The 16,434-nt window shown below is 51.3% G+C and overlaps 2 protein-coding genes across 4 annotated transcripts; one reads left to right on the top strand and one right to left on the bottom strand.

Annotated features, from left to right (window-relative positions):
• Positions 1 to 7,784: 7,784 nt before the first annotated feature.
• Positions 7,785 to 11,576, top strand: LOC129080327 (tubulin alpha-4A chain-like). The gene is given in 5 exon segments (XM_054585629.1): positions 7,785 to 7,871; positions 9,603 to 9,825; positions 10,136 to 10,284; positions 10,531 to 11,073; positions 11,075 to 11,576. Coding segments are annotated over 5 exon segments (1,347 nt in total). The 5' UTR covers positions 7,785 to 7,868; the 3' UTR covers positions 11,504 to 11,576.
• Positions 11,577 to 13,013: 1,437 nt separating this feature from the next.
• On the bottom strand, positions 13,014 to 16,409 carry STK16 (serine/threonine kinase 16). Of its 3 annotated transcripts, none has more exons than XM_054585631.1 (8): positions 16,379 to 16,409; positions 15,829 to 16,018; positions 15,035 to 15,254; positions 14,646 to 14,779; positions 14,347 to 14,467; positions 14,129 to 14,224; positions 13,588 to 13,709; positions 13,014 to 13,477 (listed from the first exon to the last, which is right to left on the bottom strand). In XM_054585631.1, the coding sequence occupies exons 2-8, from the start codon at positions 15,912 to 15,914 to the stop codon at positions 13,339 to 13,341; spliced, it is 918 nt and encodes a 305-aa protein (XP_054441606.1). In that variant the 5' UTR covers positions 15,915 to 16,018; positions 16,379 to 16,409; the 3' UTR covers positions 13,014 to 13,338. The 3 variants fall into 3 exon arrangements, with proteins under 3 accessions (XP_054441606.1, XP_054441605.1, XP_054441607.1); XM_054585630.1 differs by lacking the exon at positions 16,379 to 16,409 and adding an exon at positions 16,223 to 16,357; XM_054585632.1 differs by lacking the exons at positions 14,646 to 14,779; positions 15,035 to 15,254; positions 16,379 to 16,409 and adding an exon at positions 16,223 to 16,357.
• Between the last annotated feature and the right edge of the window lie 25 nt (positions 16,410 to 16,434).

The following is a 16,434-nucleotide window of genomic DNA, read 5'->3' on the forward strand; positions in this document are numbered from 1 at the left end:
ACAATCCTAGTTAAATCCATTTCTTCACCAACTCTGTGCCTATACGGATCCCGCAAAACAGTGAAAAGCCCAGAACCACGCGGATGGACCTGACTTCAAAGTCATGACCTCACATGAACCCTAATGCTGCCTGGAAACCACACTGCATCTTTGCTGTCACTTTTCCAAATAGCAACCATAACCTGGAATAGGAATGCCAGATTTAGCAAATAAAAGAATTTTATCTAGCAACCTTATCCAGGAAGTATTGGGGTGGCCAAAAACTCCATTTAGTTTTTTCCATAAAATAAAAGACACATTTTTTATTTTCACCGGTAGCTTTATTGATTTGGATATTTTGAGTATGTCAGCTATCTCCCGTGTGGTATAACATTGCTTGTTCTCAATTAATGCCTCAGTTTGATCGCTATCAACTTCAACTGGTAAACCTGACCATAGAGCATCATCCAGGGAGAAATCTCCAGCACAAAACTTCGCAAACCAGTTTTGACATGTTCGATCGGTCATAGCACCTTCCCTTCTCCATACATTGTACAACATTTTTTTTTTGCATTTCAGTTGTGTTTTTACCTTTGTTGAAATAGTAAAGCATAATATGCCAAAAATATTGCATATTTTCTTCCATCTTCCATATGAAAATGGCCACACAAAAATTCACTGATTTTGTTCAGTTTTCTTTAAATGCACATGGGCATGACAGCTGTCACAATACATTCTAGCAATATTGTTAGACAAATGAAGTTAAAGACAAGGAAGCTCTACTAGAGCCATCTTATGAAAAGAAAAACAAATGAATTTGTGGCCAACCAATAGTTGCTACTGTGAGATTTCAGTCCAAGTCATGGGGGTTATTTTGAGGTAGGGGCTTTCAGAGCCCTCCTCATCACAGTATACTAGGGAGTGACCCGGAGTATCAAGAGGGTTAACTCTGGTTTTGGTTGTGGACTGAAGTCTTCTCTCTGCCACCTGGAACTAAGAGGCCAAAATCCCCAGAGAGAAGACACAGCCAGGCAGCACTTCAAAGGTAAGGAAGCCCAGCCTTCCACAGGGTTGATCCAAAAGGCCATAGACCTGAAGAATTATTATCCAGATGGGGAATTTGGGGCCTAGAGGCCCCACTGGGCCTAAAACTTTCTTGTCCAACCCTTCAACTTCTCCCGACTGGTCTCCCAGCTGGGCTCAGGGGCAACTGAGATATTACCAACTCTGCAAAGAAAATTATCCTAAAGGCGGCCCTGGCTGGTGTGGCTCAGTGGATTGAGCACCGGCCTGCGAACCAAAGCATCGCTGGTTTGATTCCCAGTCAGGGCACATGCCTGGGTTGTGGGCCAGGTCCCCAGTAGGGGGTACTCAAGAGGCAACCACACATTGATGTTTCTCTCCGTCTCTTTCTCCCTCCTTTCCCCTCTCTAAATAAATAAATAAATAAATAAAATTATCCTAAAGGCATGTGGGGGGAGGGGCCTTATGTAAAACAGCATAAAGAGACAGGTTTTTAAAGCATATTAATGTATCTAAGTTATAAAATAAGAGGCAGCCAATATGTTTAATTCCTTCAACAAATATTTATTGTGTCCACTATGTGCCTGGCCAGAGGTAACTTGGCAGACAAAGAGCCTGTGCTCTTAAGGAACTGACATTTTCACATGGAGACACATAACAAGTAAAGAAGACAATTGCAGAGAGGAATAAGCATGTAGAGAAAACAAAACCAGATAATGGCACAGAAAGAGATGGGAGGTGGGGGCTATTGCTAAGAAGGAGCAGCTCTCTAAGAAGGTGACGTTTGAACTGAGGCTGAATGACAAGGAGTCAGCCGTGGCAGGATCTGGACAAGAGTGCTCCAGCAGAGAAAATAGTGAGTGCAAAGATTCATAGGGAGTAGCGAGCCCCACGTGTTCAAGGAAACAGAGTGAGGAAAGCAGAGGGCTATACAAGATGAGGTTAGAGAGGTAAAGGGGACTTGAAGGAGAATAGCTTTTACTACAAGTGTGACAGGAGGGCTTATGCAGTGTCATTGCCTATCTGGTGTTCTGGAGAGACTATTGAGGCTGCTGTGTGGAGACTGAATTATTGGGGTTAAGGAGTAGGAGCAGGAAGCTGGTTAAGAAGCTACTGCTGTAGGCATCCAGAAATGAGTGGAGTGGGGATGGTGGGAAGTATTAATAGCTGAGTTCAAAGTGATACGACATGCTAATATGTGTGGCAGACCTGCCCAACCGTCTTCCTGGCCCCTGCCTCCACTTCTTTGCTGGCAGGATCTTGACTTCATTTCATTACTTACCCTTCCACTTGCTCAAGGAAGATGGCCTTTCCCCAAACCTAGAGATGAGTTTAGACCAGTTTAAACCATTCATGGTAATTCTATTCCCTCCTTCCAGTGACTGGTGTAGGCATGCGGCTAGTGTGATACAAAGGGAAGTCTGCCAGAGTGCTTTAAGGAAAGGGTTTTCTCCCTGATAAAAAGCAATGTGGGAGGAAACCCCCGTTTCCTGTCTTAGGACAGTGTCAAATGAAGACATGGTACTTGGAGCTGCTGCAGGCATCTTGTGATCATGAGGGAAGATGTCACCAGCTCACTGAGGATGCCAGAGCAAAATGCTGGAATGCTGGCATTATTGAGGACATCACTGAGTCACCCCTAGAACTGCCCTGGACTTGGATTTCTTGTGCAATAATAAATATCCTCATTGTTTAAGCTGCTGTTAGTTAGACTTTTCATTACTTGCAGACAGAGAAAAAATTCTAACTAATAAAAGAGGAGAAGGAAAGAGGGAAAAGAGAGGAATGCCTGATGGTCCTAGGTTTTTAACTTAGGCATATGGGTGGAAGGCGATATTGTGCACTTGGACTCATCAGCCTGGGACAGTAGCAGGCTTGGCAGGGAGCGGGCTGGGGGGTTGAGAGTTCTACTCTGAGATGTCTAATGAGCTTTCAAGTGGTGATGCCGGAAGGCGAAGAGTCCCATGAGTCTGAAGTTCAGAGAAGAGGTCCAAAATGGAGATACAAATTGGAGAGTCATCAGTATATAGGTGCTATTTCTTTCTTTTTATTCCATTCTTTCACTATGGTTTGGAAAGGTATATACTCTGGGTCTTTTCCTTTTGCTAACCCTAGAAATGTTATACATTTTTATTAAGGACATTTTAAAATATGCTTACAGTAGAAATACTATCATAAAACCCCATGTTCTCATCACCCCCCATCACCAGTTGCTTTGTCAGGGACAAAAACAAAGGAAGGAAAGAGCCTGGAACTGAGCAACAGGAACTCCTTTTAGAAATAAGTCATCAAAGACCACCAAGAAGGAGTGGCCAGGACAACATCCAGGAGAGGGGGGTGTCATTGAAGCCAAGAAGGAAGGAAGGAAGGATCAGCTATGTCAAACACAGCTGAGAGGCTGAGAATGGTGAAGATAGAGCTTCTGACCTTTGGCTTTGGCAAGATGGAGGTCACTAGAGAAGTTGGCAAGAGCATCTCAGTGGAGCATGGAAACCAAGCTTGCGTCGAGAGTGGGGAGGAGAGCAGACAAGGAGATATCCCCTTAGAAAGTTCGAGCTGTGGGAAGGAGGACAGCTGGTAGATGCTCCAGCCCGAAAACAACGGAAGGATGGGGACTAAGGCTCAGTTCCACCTCTCCCAGGTGGAGTCAGTGGAGTCATTGGAAATGCTGAGGACCTTGTTGCTTTCTTCCAAGATGGAGGTGTGAGATTCTGGGAGGAGCTTAGAGAAGATGGAGATAACAATGGGCAAGGCAAACGGTGACAGAGATCCAAAGAGAGTGTGGCTTGCTGGACACCCATGAAGGGTAGATGATTCAATGGGGAGAGTGAAAAAGTACCTGGAATCACCTTCTCGCTTCATGTACGTGAATGTCTAAAAGTTTTCAGTCTGGTAACATGGACTATTACCTGCACACCCACCCAGCGCTTATGGCCCTGATTCAGAGGCATCTGTATATATCCTGAGGACATACACATTCAGTCACATATGTGCACATGAGAAGTCAGAAGCAGAATCTGCATTTCACCTACATTCCTTGAGTATTTCTCCCTGCACTCTTGTCCTCTCCATTTTCCCTGCCAGAACGCCTCCTCGGGGACTGTAAATTCCTTGCTACCTGGGCCAGGGTAACATAAAAGAGTAATGTAGGCCGTGTGATGTTAAATGGTAACAGAGGCTTGTCTTCTGTGCCAGGGAGACACAGAATGGTGTGGACTGAGTGAACTGGAGCATCTGTTGCCTACCACCCATCTCCATTTGTTGCCATGTTAGTTTCCTGTTACTGCTGTAACAAATTGCTACAAACTTAACAGCTTAAAACAATACAAATTTATTCTCTTACAGTTTGAGACCAGATGTCCCAAATGGTCTTATGGGGCTACACTCAAAGTGTTGGCAGGGTTGTCTTCTTCTGAAGATTCTAGAGGAGAATCTATTCCTCACTTTTCCCCCCTTCTAGAAGCTGTCCACATTCCTTGACTCATGGCTCCCTTCCATATTGAAAGCCAACAATTGCATCACTTCGACCTTTGCTTCTGACCTCCCCTTCCCTGACTCTGACCTTCCTGCCCCCCTTGTCCACATATAAGAATGCTTGTGATTGCATTGAGCCCACCCAGAAACTCTAGTATTATTTCCACATCTAAAGGCCCTTTTTTAAAACAAGATTTTTAAAATTTATTTTTAGAGAGGGGGAAGGAAGGGAGAAAGAGAGGGAGAGAAACATCAATACGCCAGAAACACATCAAATGGTTGCCTCTCGCATGTCCCCAACTGGGGACCTGGCCCACAACCCAGGCATGTGCTCTGACCAGGAATGGAACCAGCGGCCTGTTCACGGGCTGGCGCTCAATCCCCTGGGCCGCACCAGCCAGCGCTCACAATCTCCACTTCAATCACACCTGCAAAGCCTTTGCCATGTAAGGCAACATAGTCACAGATTCTGGGGGTTAGGATGTGCGTCTCTTTAGAGGGCTGTTATTCTGCCTGCCGCTGTTGCTAAGTGGGAATGCAGGCCTAGTAGGGCCAGACATTCCAGTTCTTTTCCTTAAAAGCTAGAAATGTGCATTTTCATATGACTGCTGAAAAGGGTCAACGAAGCAGGCCTGGGATTGGTACCCTGAGAAAGACCTGCTTACAAGGCTGGCCCCTGGTTGGCATTTGGGACGTGGCTCTCGATATGTTCCCCATCAGCAGCTAGCTGGCCATGATGGCTCGTCGCACCTAGATTGTTAATGTAAATAATATAGTTTGTGCTGAACTCCTGTTTTTCTTCTAGGAGGCTGGAATTTTAGTATGTGCTAGGCAGAGATGTCTACGTGACCAGCATTCAATAAAAACTTTGAGTTCAGAGTCTCTAATGGGCTTCCTTGGGCAGAAACACTGCAGGGAAATGTTGCTCCATTTTCATTCTGGAGGAAGAAGACACTTTCCAAACCCTTTTGGGAAGGAGAGAGCACAGATTCCTCCAGATTCCCCATGTGTCTTTTCCCCTTACAAGCCGGCTGTGTATCCTTCCTACATTGTTGTGATAAACCTTAGTTGTGAGTACAATGTTATGCTGAGTCCTCTGAGTCCTTCCAGCTAATCTCCTAACATAAGGGGTGGTCTTGGAAATGCTCCAACACAAAGACAGTTCCTGATTTTTTTTTTCATATTCTAACTGTTACAGGGGTTAACACTGCGAGGGCCAAACAAAAAACAAAAAACAAAAACAAAAAAAACAAAAAAAAAAAAACATTTCTGAGAGGGAATTTGGCCCCCAGGCTGCCAACTTGTAACCTCTGGCTTCCTAGGCTTCTACCCTAATTTTAGTTACATCTCTAGAGTAAAACAATTAATCTGACATACACTCAGAAAATGCCAGCCATGTGCTTAGTTAGCACCATGCTAGAAACTAGGGACTCAAAGATGGATAAGACAGAGTCCTTACCTTCATCAATTTTTTATTTAGTAAGATGGACATGTACATAACTAAATGCAGCGTGACGGGCTACATGCACTAACATGAACAAGTAAAATGCTCTAAGAATCCGGATAGCTAAGAATCCAGTGCTCTGCTATGTCTGTACACATTCCTAAACTCATTTGGTCCTCACAATCTGAAGTTACCCCAGTTTTACAGATGAAGAACCTGAATCTGAAAGTCAAAGAGGTTTGGGGTTTTGCCTAAGCTAAAATCTTGTTCGATATTCATTTTGCTGGCGTGAGGGTGCCCAAAGCGAAAAGAGAGCCAGGGAAGGCCTGCAAGAGGACATGTGTTCTGTAATCACCAAGGGTTCTTGCTCTGTGGACACCATGACCCCATTTCCCAAAGCAGCCTCACTCTATGCCCTTGTCAGTTTTCTTTTTTTATGAATGAGTTTTGTTCTCTCAAGCAGATGGCAAGTCCACTGGGAAGAGAGACCTTGTCATATTTCACTGTATTCCTTTCCATGCCTTGCCTAAGTAAGGTGTCGATTAGCTATTTTGTTGATAGAAAGTTGCCATGCTAGTTATTTTATCCTACTGTGTTGTGTTGTCAGATAGCCCTGGCCCTGGGAAACACTGTGGTAGGAGAGGCAAGTGAATCCTTTCCAACTGACTAGCCTGGGAGACAGGTTTCTTAAGGGTGTGTCAGTGGGCCCATGGGGCACTTCCTGATGAATTTCCCCAGCGAAGGGAGAGAGCTAGAAAACGTAAGGGACTTAAAACAGAAGCAGATTGAAAAGCTGATTCTTGTAAGAAATGGAAGTGAAACGTAGAAAGACGGAATGGCTTCCACCTAAGGCCTCCAGCTGTGTGCTGAAGGTGTTGAGATGCAGGTGGTAGATCCGGCCCACGGCCAAGGGACAGAAGAGCATGTGAAAGTCAAAGTCGGCCAAGATATCAGAATCTTCACTTCCGTTTTCCTTCTTCAGCCTCAACAAACATTCTGGTACCTCACAACAATGCGTTCCGGTGGGAATCGACTTCTTTTCACCAATGAAAAAACCAAGGACTAAGTGACGTTAAGTCACTTGCCCAAGGTCACATAGGGCTATCAGGATGCGAATCCAGGTCCTAAGGACTTCAGCTCAGAGCTCCGGCTGTTCCGGCGGCAGGAAAGCGGGCAGGTGGTAGTGGCAAGAGCTCGCTAATAGTGACGGCGCTGATGACGAGGCCGCTATCCGTCGAGCCGCGGCCGAACCGCGGCAGATTCTCCGGGTCGGCCCTCGCAGACAGGCTGCGGGGCTCGGCTCGGCGGGGCATTCTAAGGGATCGGCACGCTGGGGCTCAGGCTGTGCAGCTCCCGGTCCTCGGCCGCCCACAGGCGTTGGCGAAGGTCAGCCGTCCCGGCTGGGGACCGGCAGGCGGCGTGCAGCCGCAAGGGGTTCCTCGAGGACCGGCCAGAGCCAGACATCCTGTCGGAGCCTCCAGGGAGGCGGGGCGGGGAGGGCACCGCCGAAGGCCTGCTGCAGCCACCTCGAAAGAACAGCCTCCAGGGCATCCGACCTAAGTCAGAACACCTGAGCGACCGGCGTCCCCATGACGCTGGTGCAGGCGAGGCGCGCTCTGGCACCGCGCCCTGCGTACCTGCAGCGGAGCTGGAGAGCCCGGAGTATCGGTTCGAAACCGAGAACGAGGGTTTAAACCCTGGTTTGCTACTCTTAACGCACGTTCGACAGGTGAGGGACTTGGTGGGGGAGGGGACCCGTTCTGGCCACACCTCTCAGAGACGCCTACCCCCCTGGGGGCGTGGCCTCCGGGCCGCTCAGCCTCTAGTGGACGAGCGGAGCGCGCGGCCCCGCCCCCGCATATAAGAGCGGTGCGGCAGTGCAGCTAGCGCACTTCTCACTGAGACCCGTCACCCGGACTCTACGTGAGACCCACCGCCCGGACTCACCATGGTGAGTGCGGCCCCACCGTGATCTTGCCGGTCCCCTCATTGCCCCTCTCCTCCAGGGACGCTCCCTCCCGAGATGCTCGGGGACCTCCCTCTGGCGTTCCGGGTCTCGAGGAGGTGCGAGGGTGTTTGCATTACCCCCACCCCCGCCCCCACCTCGTCCTACTGACTTTGGCCGAACTGCGTTGTCCACTTTCGAAGGCTGGGGAAGGGGGTTGGGTGCAGTGGGATTCTTCACTAGCAAAGAGGAGCCCTCCTGGAAATCCCCTCCTGCTCCCCCAAGCGTTTCTGCCCTAATCCGCCTGAGGGGCGACACGCAGTCCTGCGCCCAGTTTCCGCGGGAGAGGGAGACCCGCTTGGCTGCCCTCGCCGCCAGCCTACCCCACACCCAGTCCCTGGAACTGACCGAACACATGCTTGGCACAAGAAGGTGGAAGGGGGTCAGGTTACTTGGTCCAACATCCCCTTTTCCTCCGACTGCGTGTGCATCCCTCCTACCCACAGTCTCCCTACACCGTGACTCAGCACCCCGCTTCTGAGCCAGGAATGGGGTTCGGTCTCGTGAGGCGGGCCGGCCCCCTCTCCAGCTTGAGCCCGGTTGCGCGGACGGGCAGAGACAGCTGTCGCTGAGCGGGAGCTCGGGCCGAGGCCAGGTTGGGGGGAGGGGAAAGAGGTGTGTGTAGGGGGTGGTATTTATAGCCCAGGAACGGGGGCCGAAATCCAATCCCCGCTTTCCGCTGGGATGTAATGGGAAAGAATCTAGAAGAGGGGCAAATACAGGGCCAGGGTGCAGGATGGCACTCATCCTGCCCGGGGCAAGGCGGGTTACCTTGGGGGCCTCACCGCAGGTTCCGCTTCCTTTTCTGAGTATTTGGAAGCCGTCACCCCGCCATTTCGGTGCTGATCAGGGAAGGTGCCGCACCACTTTGGCGCTTCAGGGGTTACTTTCAGACTGGCATAGACTGGCCTAGGGGAGCGACTGCCCCAGTGCCCACAACCCTCATTGCCCGCACGTGCCCTCTGCGCGCACCAGCATTATCGCTATTTTCCGGAGGGGGTGGGAGTGGAGGTGGAAAGAGGAGCCAGATGGGATGGATCTCCAGAGCCGGATGGGATTTAAAGGTGGGGGACAGGGCATCCTGATGGCCCTGTGGTCAGTTGATGCCAGACTGGAAGGCTGAGATACATATGTAGCCCACAGAAAAGAAAATAGGAGAGGGTTATGTGAAATTCGAGTGGTTCATCCTCAAAGCAAAGAGTTAATCAAGTCGGGGACTCTAGCTCTAAACTCATACGTCTGGAAAACCTGTCTTTTCTCCAGCTCTGGAGAAGCTGGTGTTGTGGGAGTAGAAATTGGGAACAGCTGAAAAGTCTCCTGTCCTTGTCTCGGTTACTGCAGTCTCTGCTGGTCTCATACGCGCTTGCCCTCTCCATCCTCCCTGAGGCTCTCATGAATGTGGCAGGGTCATGTGGAGCCACAGCTCTAACTTGACAAGGTCCCCATGGAGAAGCAGGCTAAGGGGCTGGCCTGCCCTACTGGGTGCCTCCAGTTGGGGAGTCCTATGCTGGGGAGAAGGGGCAGGCTGCCAGTGTTTTCTGACCTCTGTCCAGCCCCAAGCGTCCACTTTTGCCAACTGAGTCATTCTAGCTGGTAGGTGATAAGGTGGGAGAGGTTTATGAAGCGAGGACTGACAGATGTGGGGCTTATGCTCTCTCCCCTCTCTTTATCCCTCAGCGTGAATGCATCTCAGTCCATGTGGGACAGGCAGGTGTCCAGATGGGCAATGCCTGCTGGGAGCTCTACTGTCTGGAACATGGGATTCAGCCTGATGGGCAGATGCCCAGTGACAAGACCATTGGTGGAGGAGACGACTCCTTCACCACCTTCTTCTGTGAAACCGGAGCTGGAAAGCATGTGCCCCGGGCAGTTTTTGTGGATTTGGAGCCCACTGTAATCGGTGAGAGTAAGAAGGGGGTGGAATTGAGGGGAGTGGAGAGTGACTCTATGCTTCTTTCTCAAGAGCTGGTGTCTAGATCTGGCTTTCCTGGCCCTGAAAATTCCTCACCCAGTTTGAATCTAAAGAAGGCAATCTAATCATAGGCTGGCCCATAGGGCAGGTCTGGGTTCCTCACACACTGGTATCTGGGACTGGCAGAAGGATGAGCTCTTCCACATATCTGTCTGCAGCTACCGTGATGAGGGAGGGAGGTCCCTGCTGAGCACAGTCTGCGGTTTGGGCCCTGACGATGTGGTTTATGCCCTTGCAGATGAGATCCGAAATGGCCCATACCGGCAGCTCTTCCACCCAGAGCAGCTCATCACTGGGAAAGAGGATGCTGCGAACAACTATGCCCGTGGACATTATACCATTGGCAAGGAGATCATTGACCCAGTACTGGACCGGATCCGCAAGCTGGTGAGAGTCTGGCGTAAAAGGGAGGGAGTTTTTGAGATGGTGCCAATGGTCAGGAACATTTCTTTTTCCAGATCTTTTTCAGGGCATCATCTCTAATTGTACATATTTCAGAGCACGCTGCTGCTATGGTATACTCATTAGTCTTTGCCCTGGCTCCTGAGATATTTAGGCTTTTGTGGAGCCAGAGATTGAGCTCCTCAGGCCCCTTTCCCATGTACATTGCTCTTTCTCTTTCTTGCCTTTCAGTCCGACCAGTGCACAGGACTTCAGGGCTTCCTGGTCTTCCACAGCTTTGGTGGGGGCACCGGCTCCGGCTTCACCTCGCTCCTGATGGAGCGGCTCTCTGTCGACTACGGCAAGAAATCCAAGCTGGAGTTCTCCATCTACCCAGCCCCCCAGGTGTCCACAGCCGTGGTCGAGCCCTACAACTCCATCCTGACCACCCACACCACCCTGGAGCACTCAGACTGTGCCTTCATGGTGGACAACGAAGCCATCTACGACATCTGCCGCCGCAACCTGGACATCGAGCGCCCCACCTACACCAACTTGAACCGCCTCATCAGCCAGATCGTCTCCTCCATCACAGCATCCCTGCGCTTTGACGGGGCCCTCAACGTGGACCTGACAGAGTTCCAGACCAACCTGGTGCCCTACCCGCGCATCCACTTCCCCCTGGCCACCTACGCACCAGTCATCTCTGCGGAGAAGGCGTACCACGAGCAGCTGTCCGTGGCAGAGATCACCAACGCCTGCTTCGAGCCGGCCAACCAGATGGTGAAGTGTGACCCCCCGGCACGGCAAGTACATGGCCTGCTGCCTGCTGTACCGTGGGGACGTGGTGCCCAAGGACGTCAACGCCGCCATCGCAGCCATCAAGACCAAGCGCAGCATTCAATTCGTGGACTGGTGTCCCACGGGCTTCAAGGTGGGCATCAACTACCAGCCGCCCACCGTGGTGCCCGGGGGTGACCTGGCCAAGGTGCAGCGTGCCGTGTGCATGCTGAGCAACACGACCGCCATTGCGGAGGCCTGGGCCCGCCTGGATCACAAGTTCGACCTGATGTACGCCAAGAGGGCGTTTGTGCACTGGTATGTGGGAGAGGGCATGGAGGAGGGTGAGTTCTCTGAGGCCCGGGAGGATATGGCCGCCCTGGAGAAGGATTACGAGGAAGTGGGCATCGACTCCTATGAGGACGAGGATGAGGGAGAAGAATAGACCAGCTGCTTGGAGCCCACTTACTATGTTTATTGCAAAATCCTTTCGAAATAAACAGTTTCCTTGCACGGTTTCTTGTTCCCTCTGTGAGTACTTGAGCTTCTGCTGCCTTCTTCTTGGTGCTGCTGCTGCTTTTGCTGCTGCCCTCACTATTTGCTGCTCATGACCCTTTTCCTGTCTATGGCTGAAAGTGAGACCTGCCAAGGAGCCCTTACCAGGCCCAGGAAATGTGACCCCATGGACCTTGATGTAAGATCCTAAGGGGCACCCAGGATAGGGAGGAAATGAGGACTGAATCCTGGACCTGTCCATCCAGCCACAAACTATTGAAGGATATGAGTCTTCACTTCCTTTCCAACTAGGAGTTTAAGTCCAGCAGTGTGTGTACTTGAGTTAGACTAGTACCCTGTTCTTCCTGCTGCTTCTGCATTCACCAACTCTGGAAGCGAGGCTTGGCCCAGGCACCTCTGTGTTATGAGGGCTTGGGAGTCGGGCTGAGCTGCCCTAGTGTTCCTTGGCATGGAGCCTAGTCATAAGCTTGGGGGATGGGAGGGAACAGGGCCACCTCCTAGAGTTGTTTATGTCACTGCACGAACAGCTTTGCATAGCTTACTGACTGTTGCTGCTTTGCTGGGGCCTAGGGCTGTGGCATTAAAAGTCAGGTCGTCTCCCCGCTGTTTGTGCTTTCTTTCTGGCCTCAGCCTCTGTGCTAGCTGGTGGGACATCTTGCCAGGGCCCTGGGGAGATTTTCAACTTTGCTAATAGGCACCCCGGGACCCACTCTGACATCGGCATTGGGGGGTGGGCAGGGTTGAGGGAAAGAAGCTTCAATCTCAGGAGCAGGAGATGCCAGCCCTGCCCTTGCCTTCTCTCCCTGTAATTTAGGGACACGGTGCCCTTCCCTGGGGAACAGGTTTTAAGCCCAGCAAAGGCAGGGCCCCTGTTTACTCAGCACAGTAAGCAGGAAGTGGCAGCTGGACACTGCCACATCACACTGGCCTCATTAATCATTAACCATGTGTGAGCTAAAACCATCTGGGAGAGACTAGGCCAAAATGGCTGCCACCCCCACTCCCTTTGCCCCCAGGCTGAGGCTGGGAGACCTGTTATGGAGCTGTCCCAAAGCTTCCTCAGGTTTCTCCACCCAGAAGCCCTTGCCTGGCAAACCAGCTGGGCTGCTCTGACTAAGCTACCCACCCCTGGGAATGAAGGAAGGAAGAATGAGTTGAATGGGTCTATCCCAGTTCTTGGCATAGAAGCCCACTCAAGCCAAAGTAGCTTTAAGTTGTTAAGTTAAACAGGCTAGAACTGCCCATGGCCAAGCAGCCAGATTTAATGTCAGAATACCTGCCTCCTGATATGGAATGATGAAGTCATGCCAGCCTGACTCTACGCCAGTCCCTCTTCTTTCCAGGCTGTTCCTTGGAAATGGCAACCAGACTTCGGGTTCCTTGCACCTCTTTTCTCACTCCAGGAACAATGAGACTAAGATCCACATGAAGCTGCTTTCACTTTATTCTTTTATTTATACATCCTCCTGCTCCCTGACTTGGAGGCAGACCATGATGTAAGTCCAGCAGTCCTGCTCAGAGCCTTTACCAGATTCTGTCAGTTTCCCTTTCCCCATACCCCACTCTCACCCACCCCACCTCAGGCTCCCTGTCCAGCTGTTCTGGAGATAAGAGAACAGAACAGAGAAGAGTGAGCTGACTCCCCAACCCCTCTGCCCCCAACCATAAGAGAGCAGGCCTGGATAGAAAGGACAGAGATTCTAGTGAGGGATGGGGGACTCATTCCAAGGCACAGGGGCCACCTCAACGTGGCCCCTGGTTTGTTCAGATCTGGGTCGTGTGCTGGCCTGGAGCTGGGGGTTGCAGTGCCTCCAACTGACTGAGGAGGACAGGAACGTGAGGGCGCTGCTGGGGGTCCACAGTCATCATCGAGGCCAGCAGCTGCCGCAGTGCGGAAGAATGCCTGTGGAGGGAGCGCAGGGTGGTGGGGGGCACCTTTCCGCCGTGCCGAGGCTCAGCCTCCAGTCATGGCAAGGAGACTCTGAAGTGCTTGGTGCCCCTTCTGTTGCTCACCTGGAGCTCTGTGGGATGCTGAGTTGGTTCTGCACAGCCAGGGCCACACTGTCACCCTTCTGGAACACCATGTCATAAGGGCCTTCTCCAAACATCATAGCATATAGCACACAGCCTAGAGACTGAGCATAACTTGGTTATTCCAGGGAAGGGGATCAGTGGAGGTTATAACTCTCCTCTTAATTCTGTAGTGAAAGGAGACTACATGAACTAAAAGGACTATGCTGACTTCAGCCATATGACACCAGCAGGGCCCAGAGAAACTGCCAGTTAGCTGGAAGCCTCTGAACCGCTTGTTTAGCCACTGTCTTCAGCCCTGACACTTAGCTGTACCAACCCTGTTCAAAGGGCAGGGTTACACCACTTCCTGAGCAATTAAGTACAGTGTCGGTGACAGTTGCCAGGAAGGAAGTCGAGGAGGATGAGGACATACGCTTCCTGGGGCCCCGTGCACTGGAAACCAAAGACCTGCTCCTCTGCTCCAAGGTTGGCACAGAGCAGCACTCCTCCCTACCCAGACTCCCACCTACGTGCTCCTCACCCAGACATCAGTCCGCTCATCGACGACACAGTGACTCTGCACAGAGAAGAGCTCCGGGGCCCGGTAGGAGATGGTGCACCGCTGGGCTGCCCAGTCCTGGAACCGTGACCCCAGAGCTCAGAAGTGGGGCACAGGTGATGGTCATGTGACCAAAATGGAGAAGGCACCAGAAGTCAGGGATGGGGAACAGGTGGGCAAAGGAACCTGGAGACCCTTACCTGCAGAGTGAGAGCCTGGCGGGAGCCCTCCACATGGATACGTGCTTGATTCATGGAACCCAAGTCCATTAAAACGGGTTGCCCTTCATCTCCAAGCAAGATATTGGTGGGCTTCAGGTCCCTGTCAGGAAGTGGAAATGACCCATGAGCATCCCTAGAGGGGGAGGCTAGAGTCCAAGGGGGGCAAAAAAAAAAAAAAATCATGGGTGCTGTTCCTTGGGAAGAGTCAAGACCTCTCATTTCTCTTCATGGAACTCTTCCTTTCTGCCCCAGAAAGCATACGGGGCCCGCCCACTGACCTGTGGGCATAACCCTGGGCATGAATGGCCTCAAGACCTCTGCAGATACCCAGCAGCAGCTGAAGGATTTGATCTTCAGTCAAGAAGTTGCCTTTGTCTTTCAGCCTTTCTATCTCGTCCCACAGCGTACCTCTCTGCAACACAAGTATGCCCGCGGTTGTTTTTCAAGCCTCTGCTCCCTGAGTCTGGTCCCTTCCCTATGTCAAAGCCTAGCAGCCTTTTCACCACACACACCACACCCTAGAGTCCCATTTGGATTCCTCTAAACTCCAAATCTGAAGCGGTCAAACCCAGGACATAGCCGCTGCTTCCTAACAGACTTGACTGCTCACATAGCTCTTGGTTGGTGGCTCTGTTGCAACCCCTCCACAGCCAGGAGACTTTCTGACCTTGAAGAAGGGTAGCAGCAGCCAGGCCTCATGTTTAGTGCCCCGCTCCCTCAGACAATAAGCCACGAGGTGAAGGATGTTGGGGTGATGGAAGAGGTGATGCATGTCTGCTTCTCGTTGGGCCTCCTCCCGGTCCTGCTGCTCGTGACACACGATTCGCTTCAGGGCGTAGAAGTGTCCATCATGTAACCCCTCCACTAGGTCCACATAGCTGAACCCACTGTGGGCCAAAGGGGTCAGTGAAGGACCACGGTCATCTCCCACATTGCTTGGACTCAGAGGAATTCCCTGGGAAGAACAGGGGCGGTCTTTCCCATTTAATAGAAACCCTCCCAAGATGTGACTCTAAGAGAAGTTTGAAGATTATTACACTTTCAGCTCCAGAGCTGGGACGCAGTAATCTTCAAGGTCCTGTAATCATAACCCAGTGCTCTGCACATAACAGATGCCCAATAAACATTAATGAATGGTTAACATTTATTAAGTGCTGTGAACCAGGCACTGGTGAGACATTTTATATGCATTATCTCATTTAATCCTCACAGCTCCATCAGTGACGCAAGATAGTAATTATCTCCACTAAGGAAATGAAGAAACCATGGCTTATTTAGGTCACCAAAGGTGGATTAGCAGGCCTGGTTCCAGAATCTATTTTCTTGACAAGCATGTCACTAGGCTGTGTCAGGTGAGTTAAAGGATAGTTTACAGAATAAAACTTTTGTGCCACTATCATGTGCAGATTGCTGTCCTTCAATCACCATAATCCTGAGGACTAGTGATTTCCAAACACTCACCCCTCCCCCAATTTCTGGATGAAGAGGTAGCGCTTATTGTCGATGATGACAGTTCCCGGAGAGCAAATACACAGCGCGTGGCCCATAATGTCTCAGTCATCCTCCTCAAGGACGGTCTGAGGCTGTCAACGGGTTCGTCCTGGTTGAATGGGCTCTCCCAGGCGTTGCGCTGGGGCCCCAGCGGATCATGCTGAAAGGAAAAGAACGGCAGGATCGCGGGTCGGGCACAATCCAGACGACCCCTCAAGGACTAACGTGGAGAGCTCAAGCCTAGGTCTCGGAATCTAGAGAAAACGGGCCCTGGCGATACCATCTCCAAGAAGGCTGGGATCAGGTCCCTTAAGTCTCAGGCCACGCAGCAACTACCAGACTGCTTTCTCCCCCACCAGCCCACCTTTCGGCGGCCCCGGCTCTCACGCCCATCGTGCTGCGAAGGCAAGGGTGTAGGGTAGCTCCCGGGGGGTGCGAGGCTCGGACCTATACCTTGCAGAGCCCACCCCCGACCTCTGCGTGAACACCCCAGATAAGCCAGCCCAGTTTCCCCACTGACCTGGCTTGGGCAGGAGGGAAGCGCCAGGAACCGGAAGCAGTGATGTGTCATCACTC

This window comes from Pteronotus mesoamericanus, unplaced genomic scaffold, assembly GCF_021234165.1.
Source record: "Pteronotus mesoamericanus isolate MK-2021 breed Mesoamerican mustached bat unplaced genomic scaffold, CSHL_Meso_final contig_90, whole genome shotgun sequence".
NCBI lineage: Eukaryota > Metazoa > Chordata > Mammalia > Chiroptera > Mormoopidae > Pteronotus > Pteronotus mesoamericanus.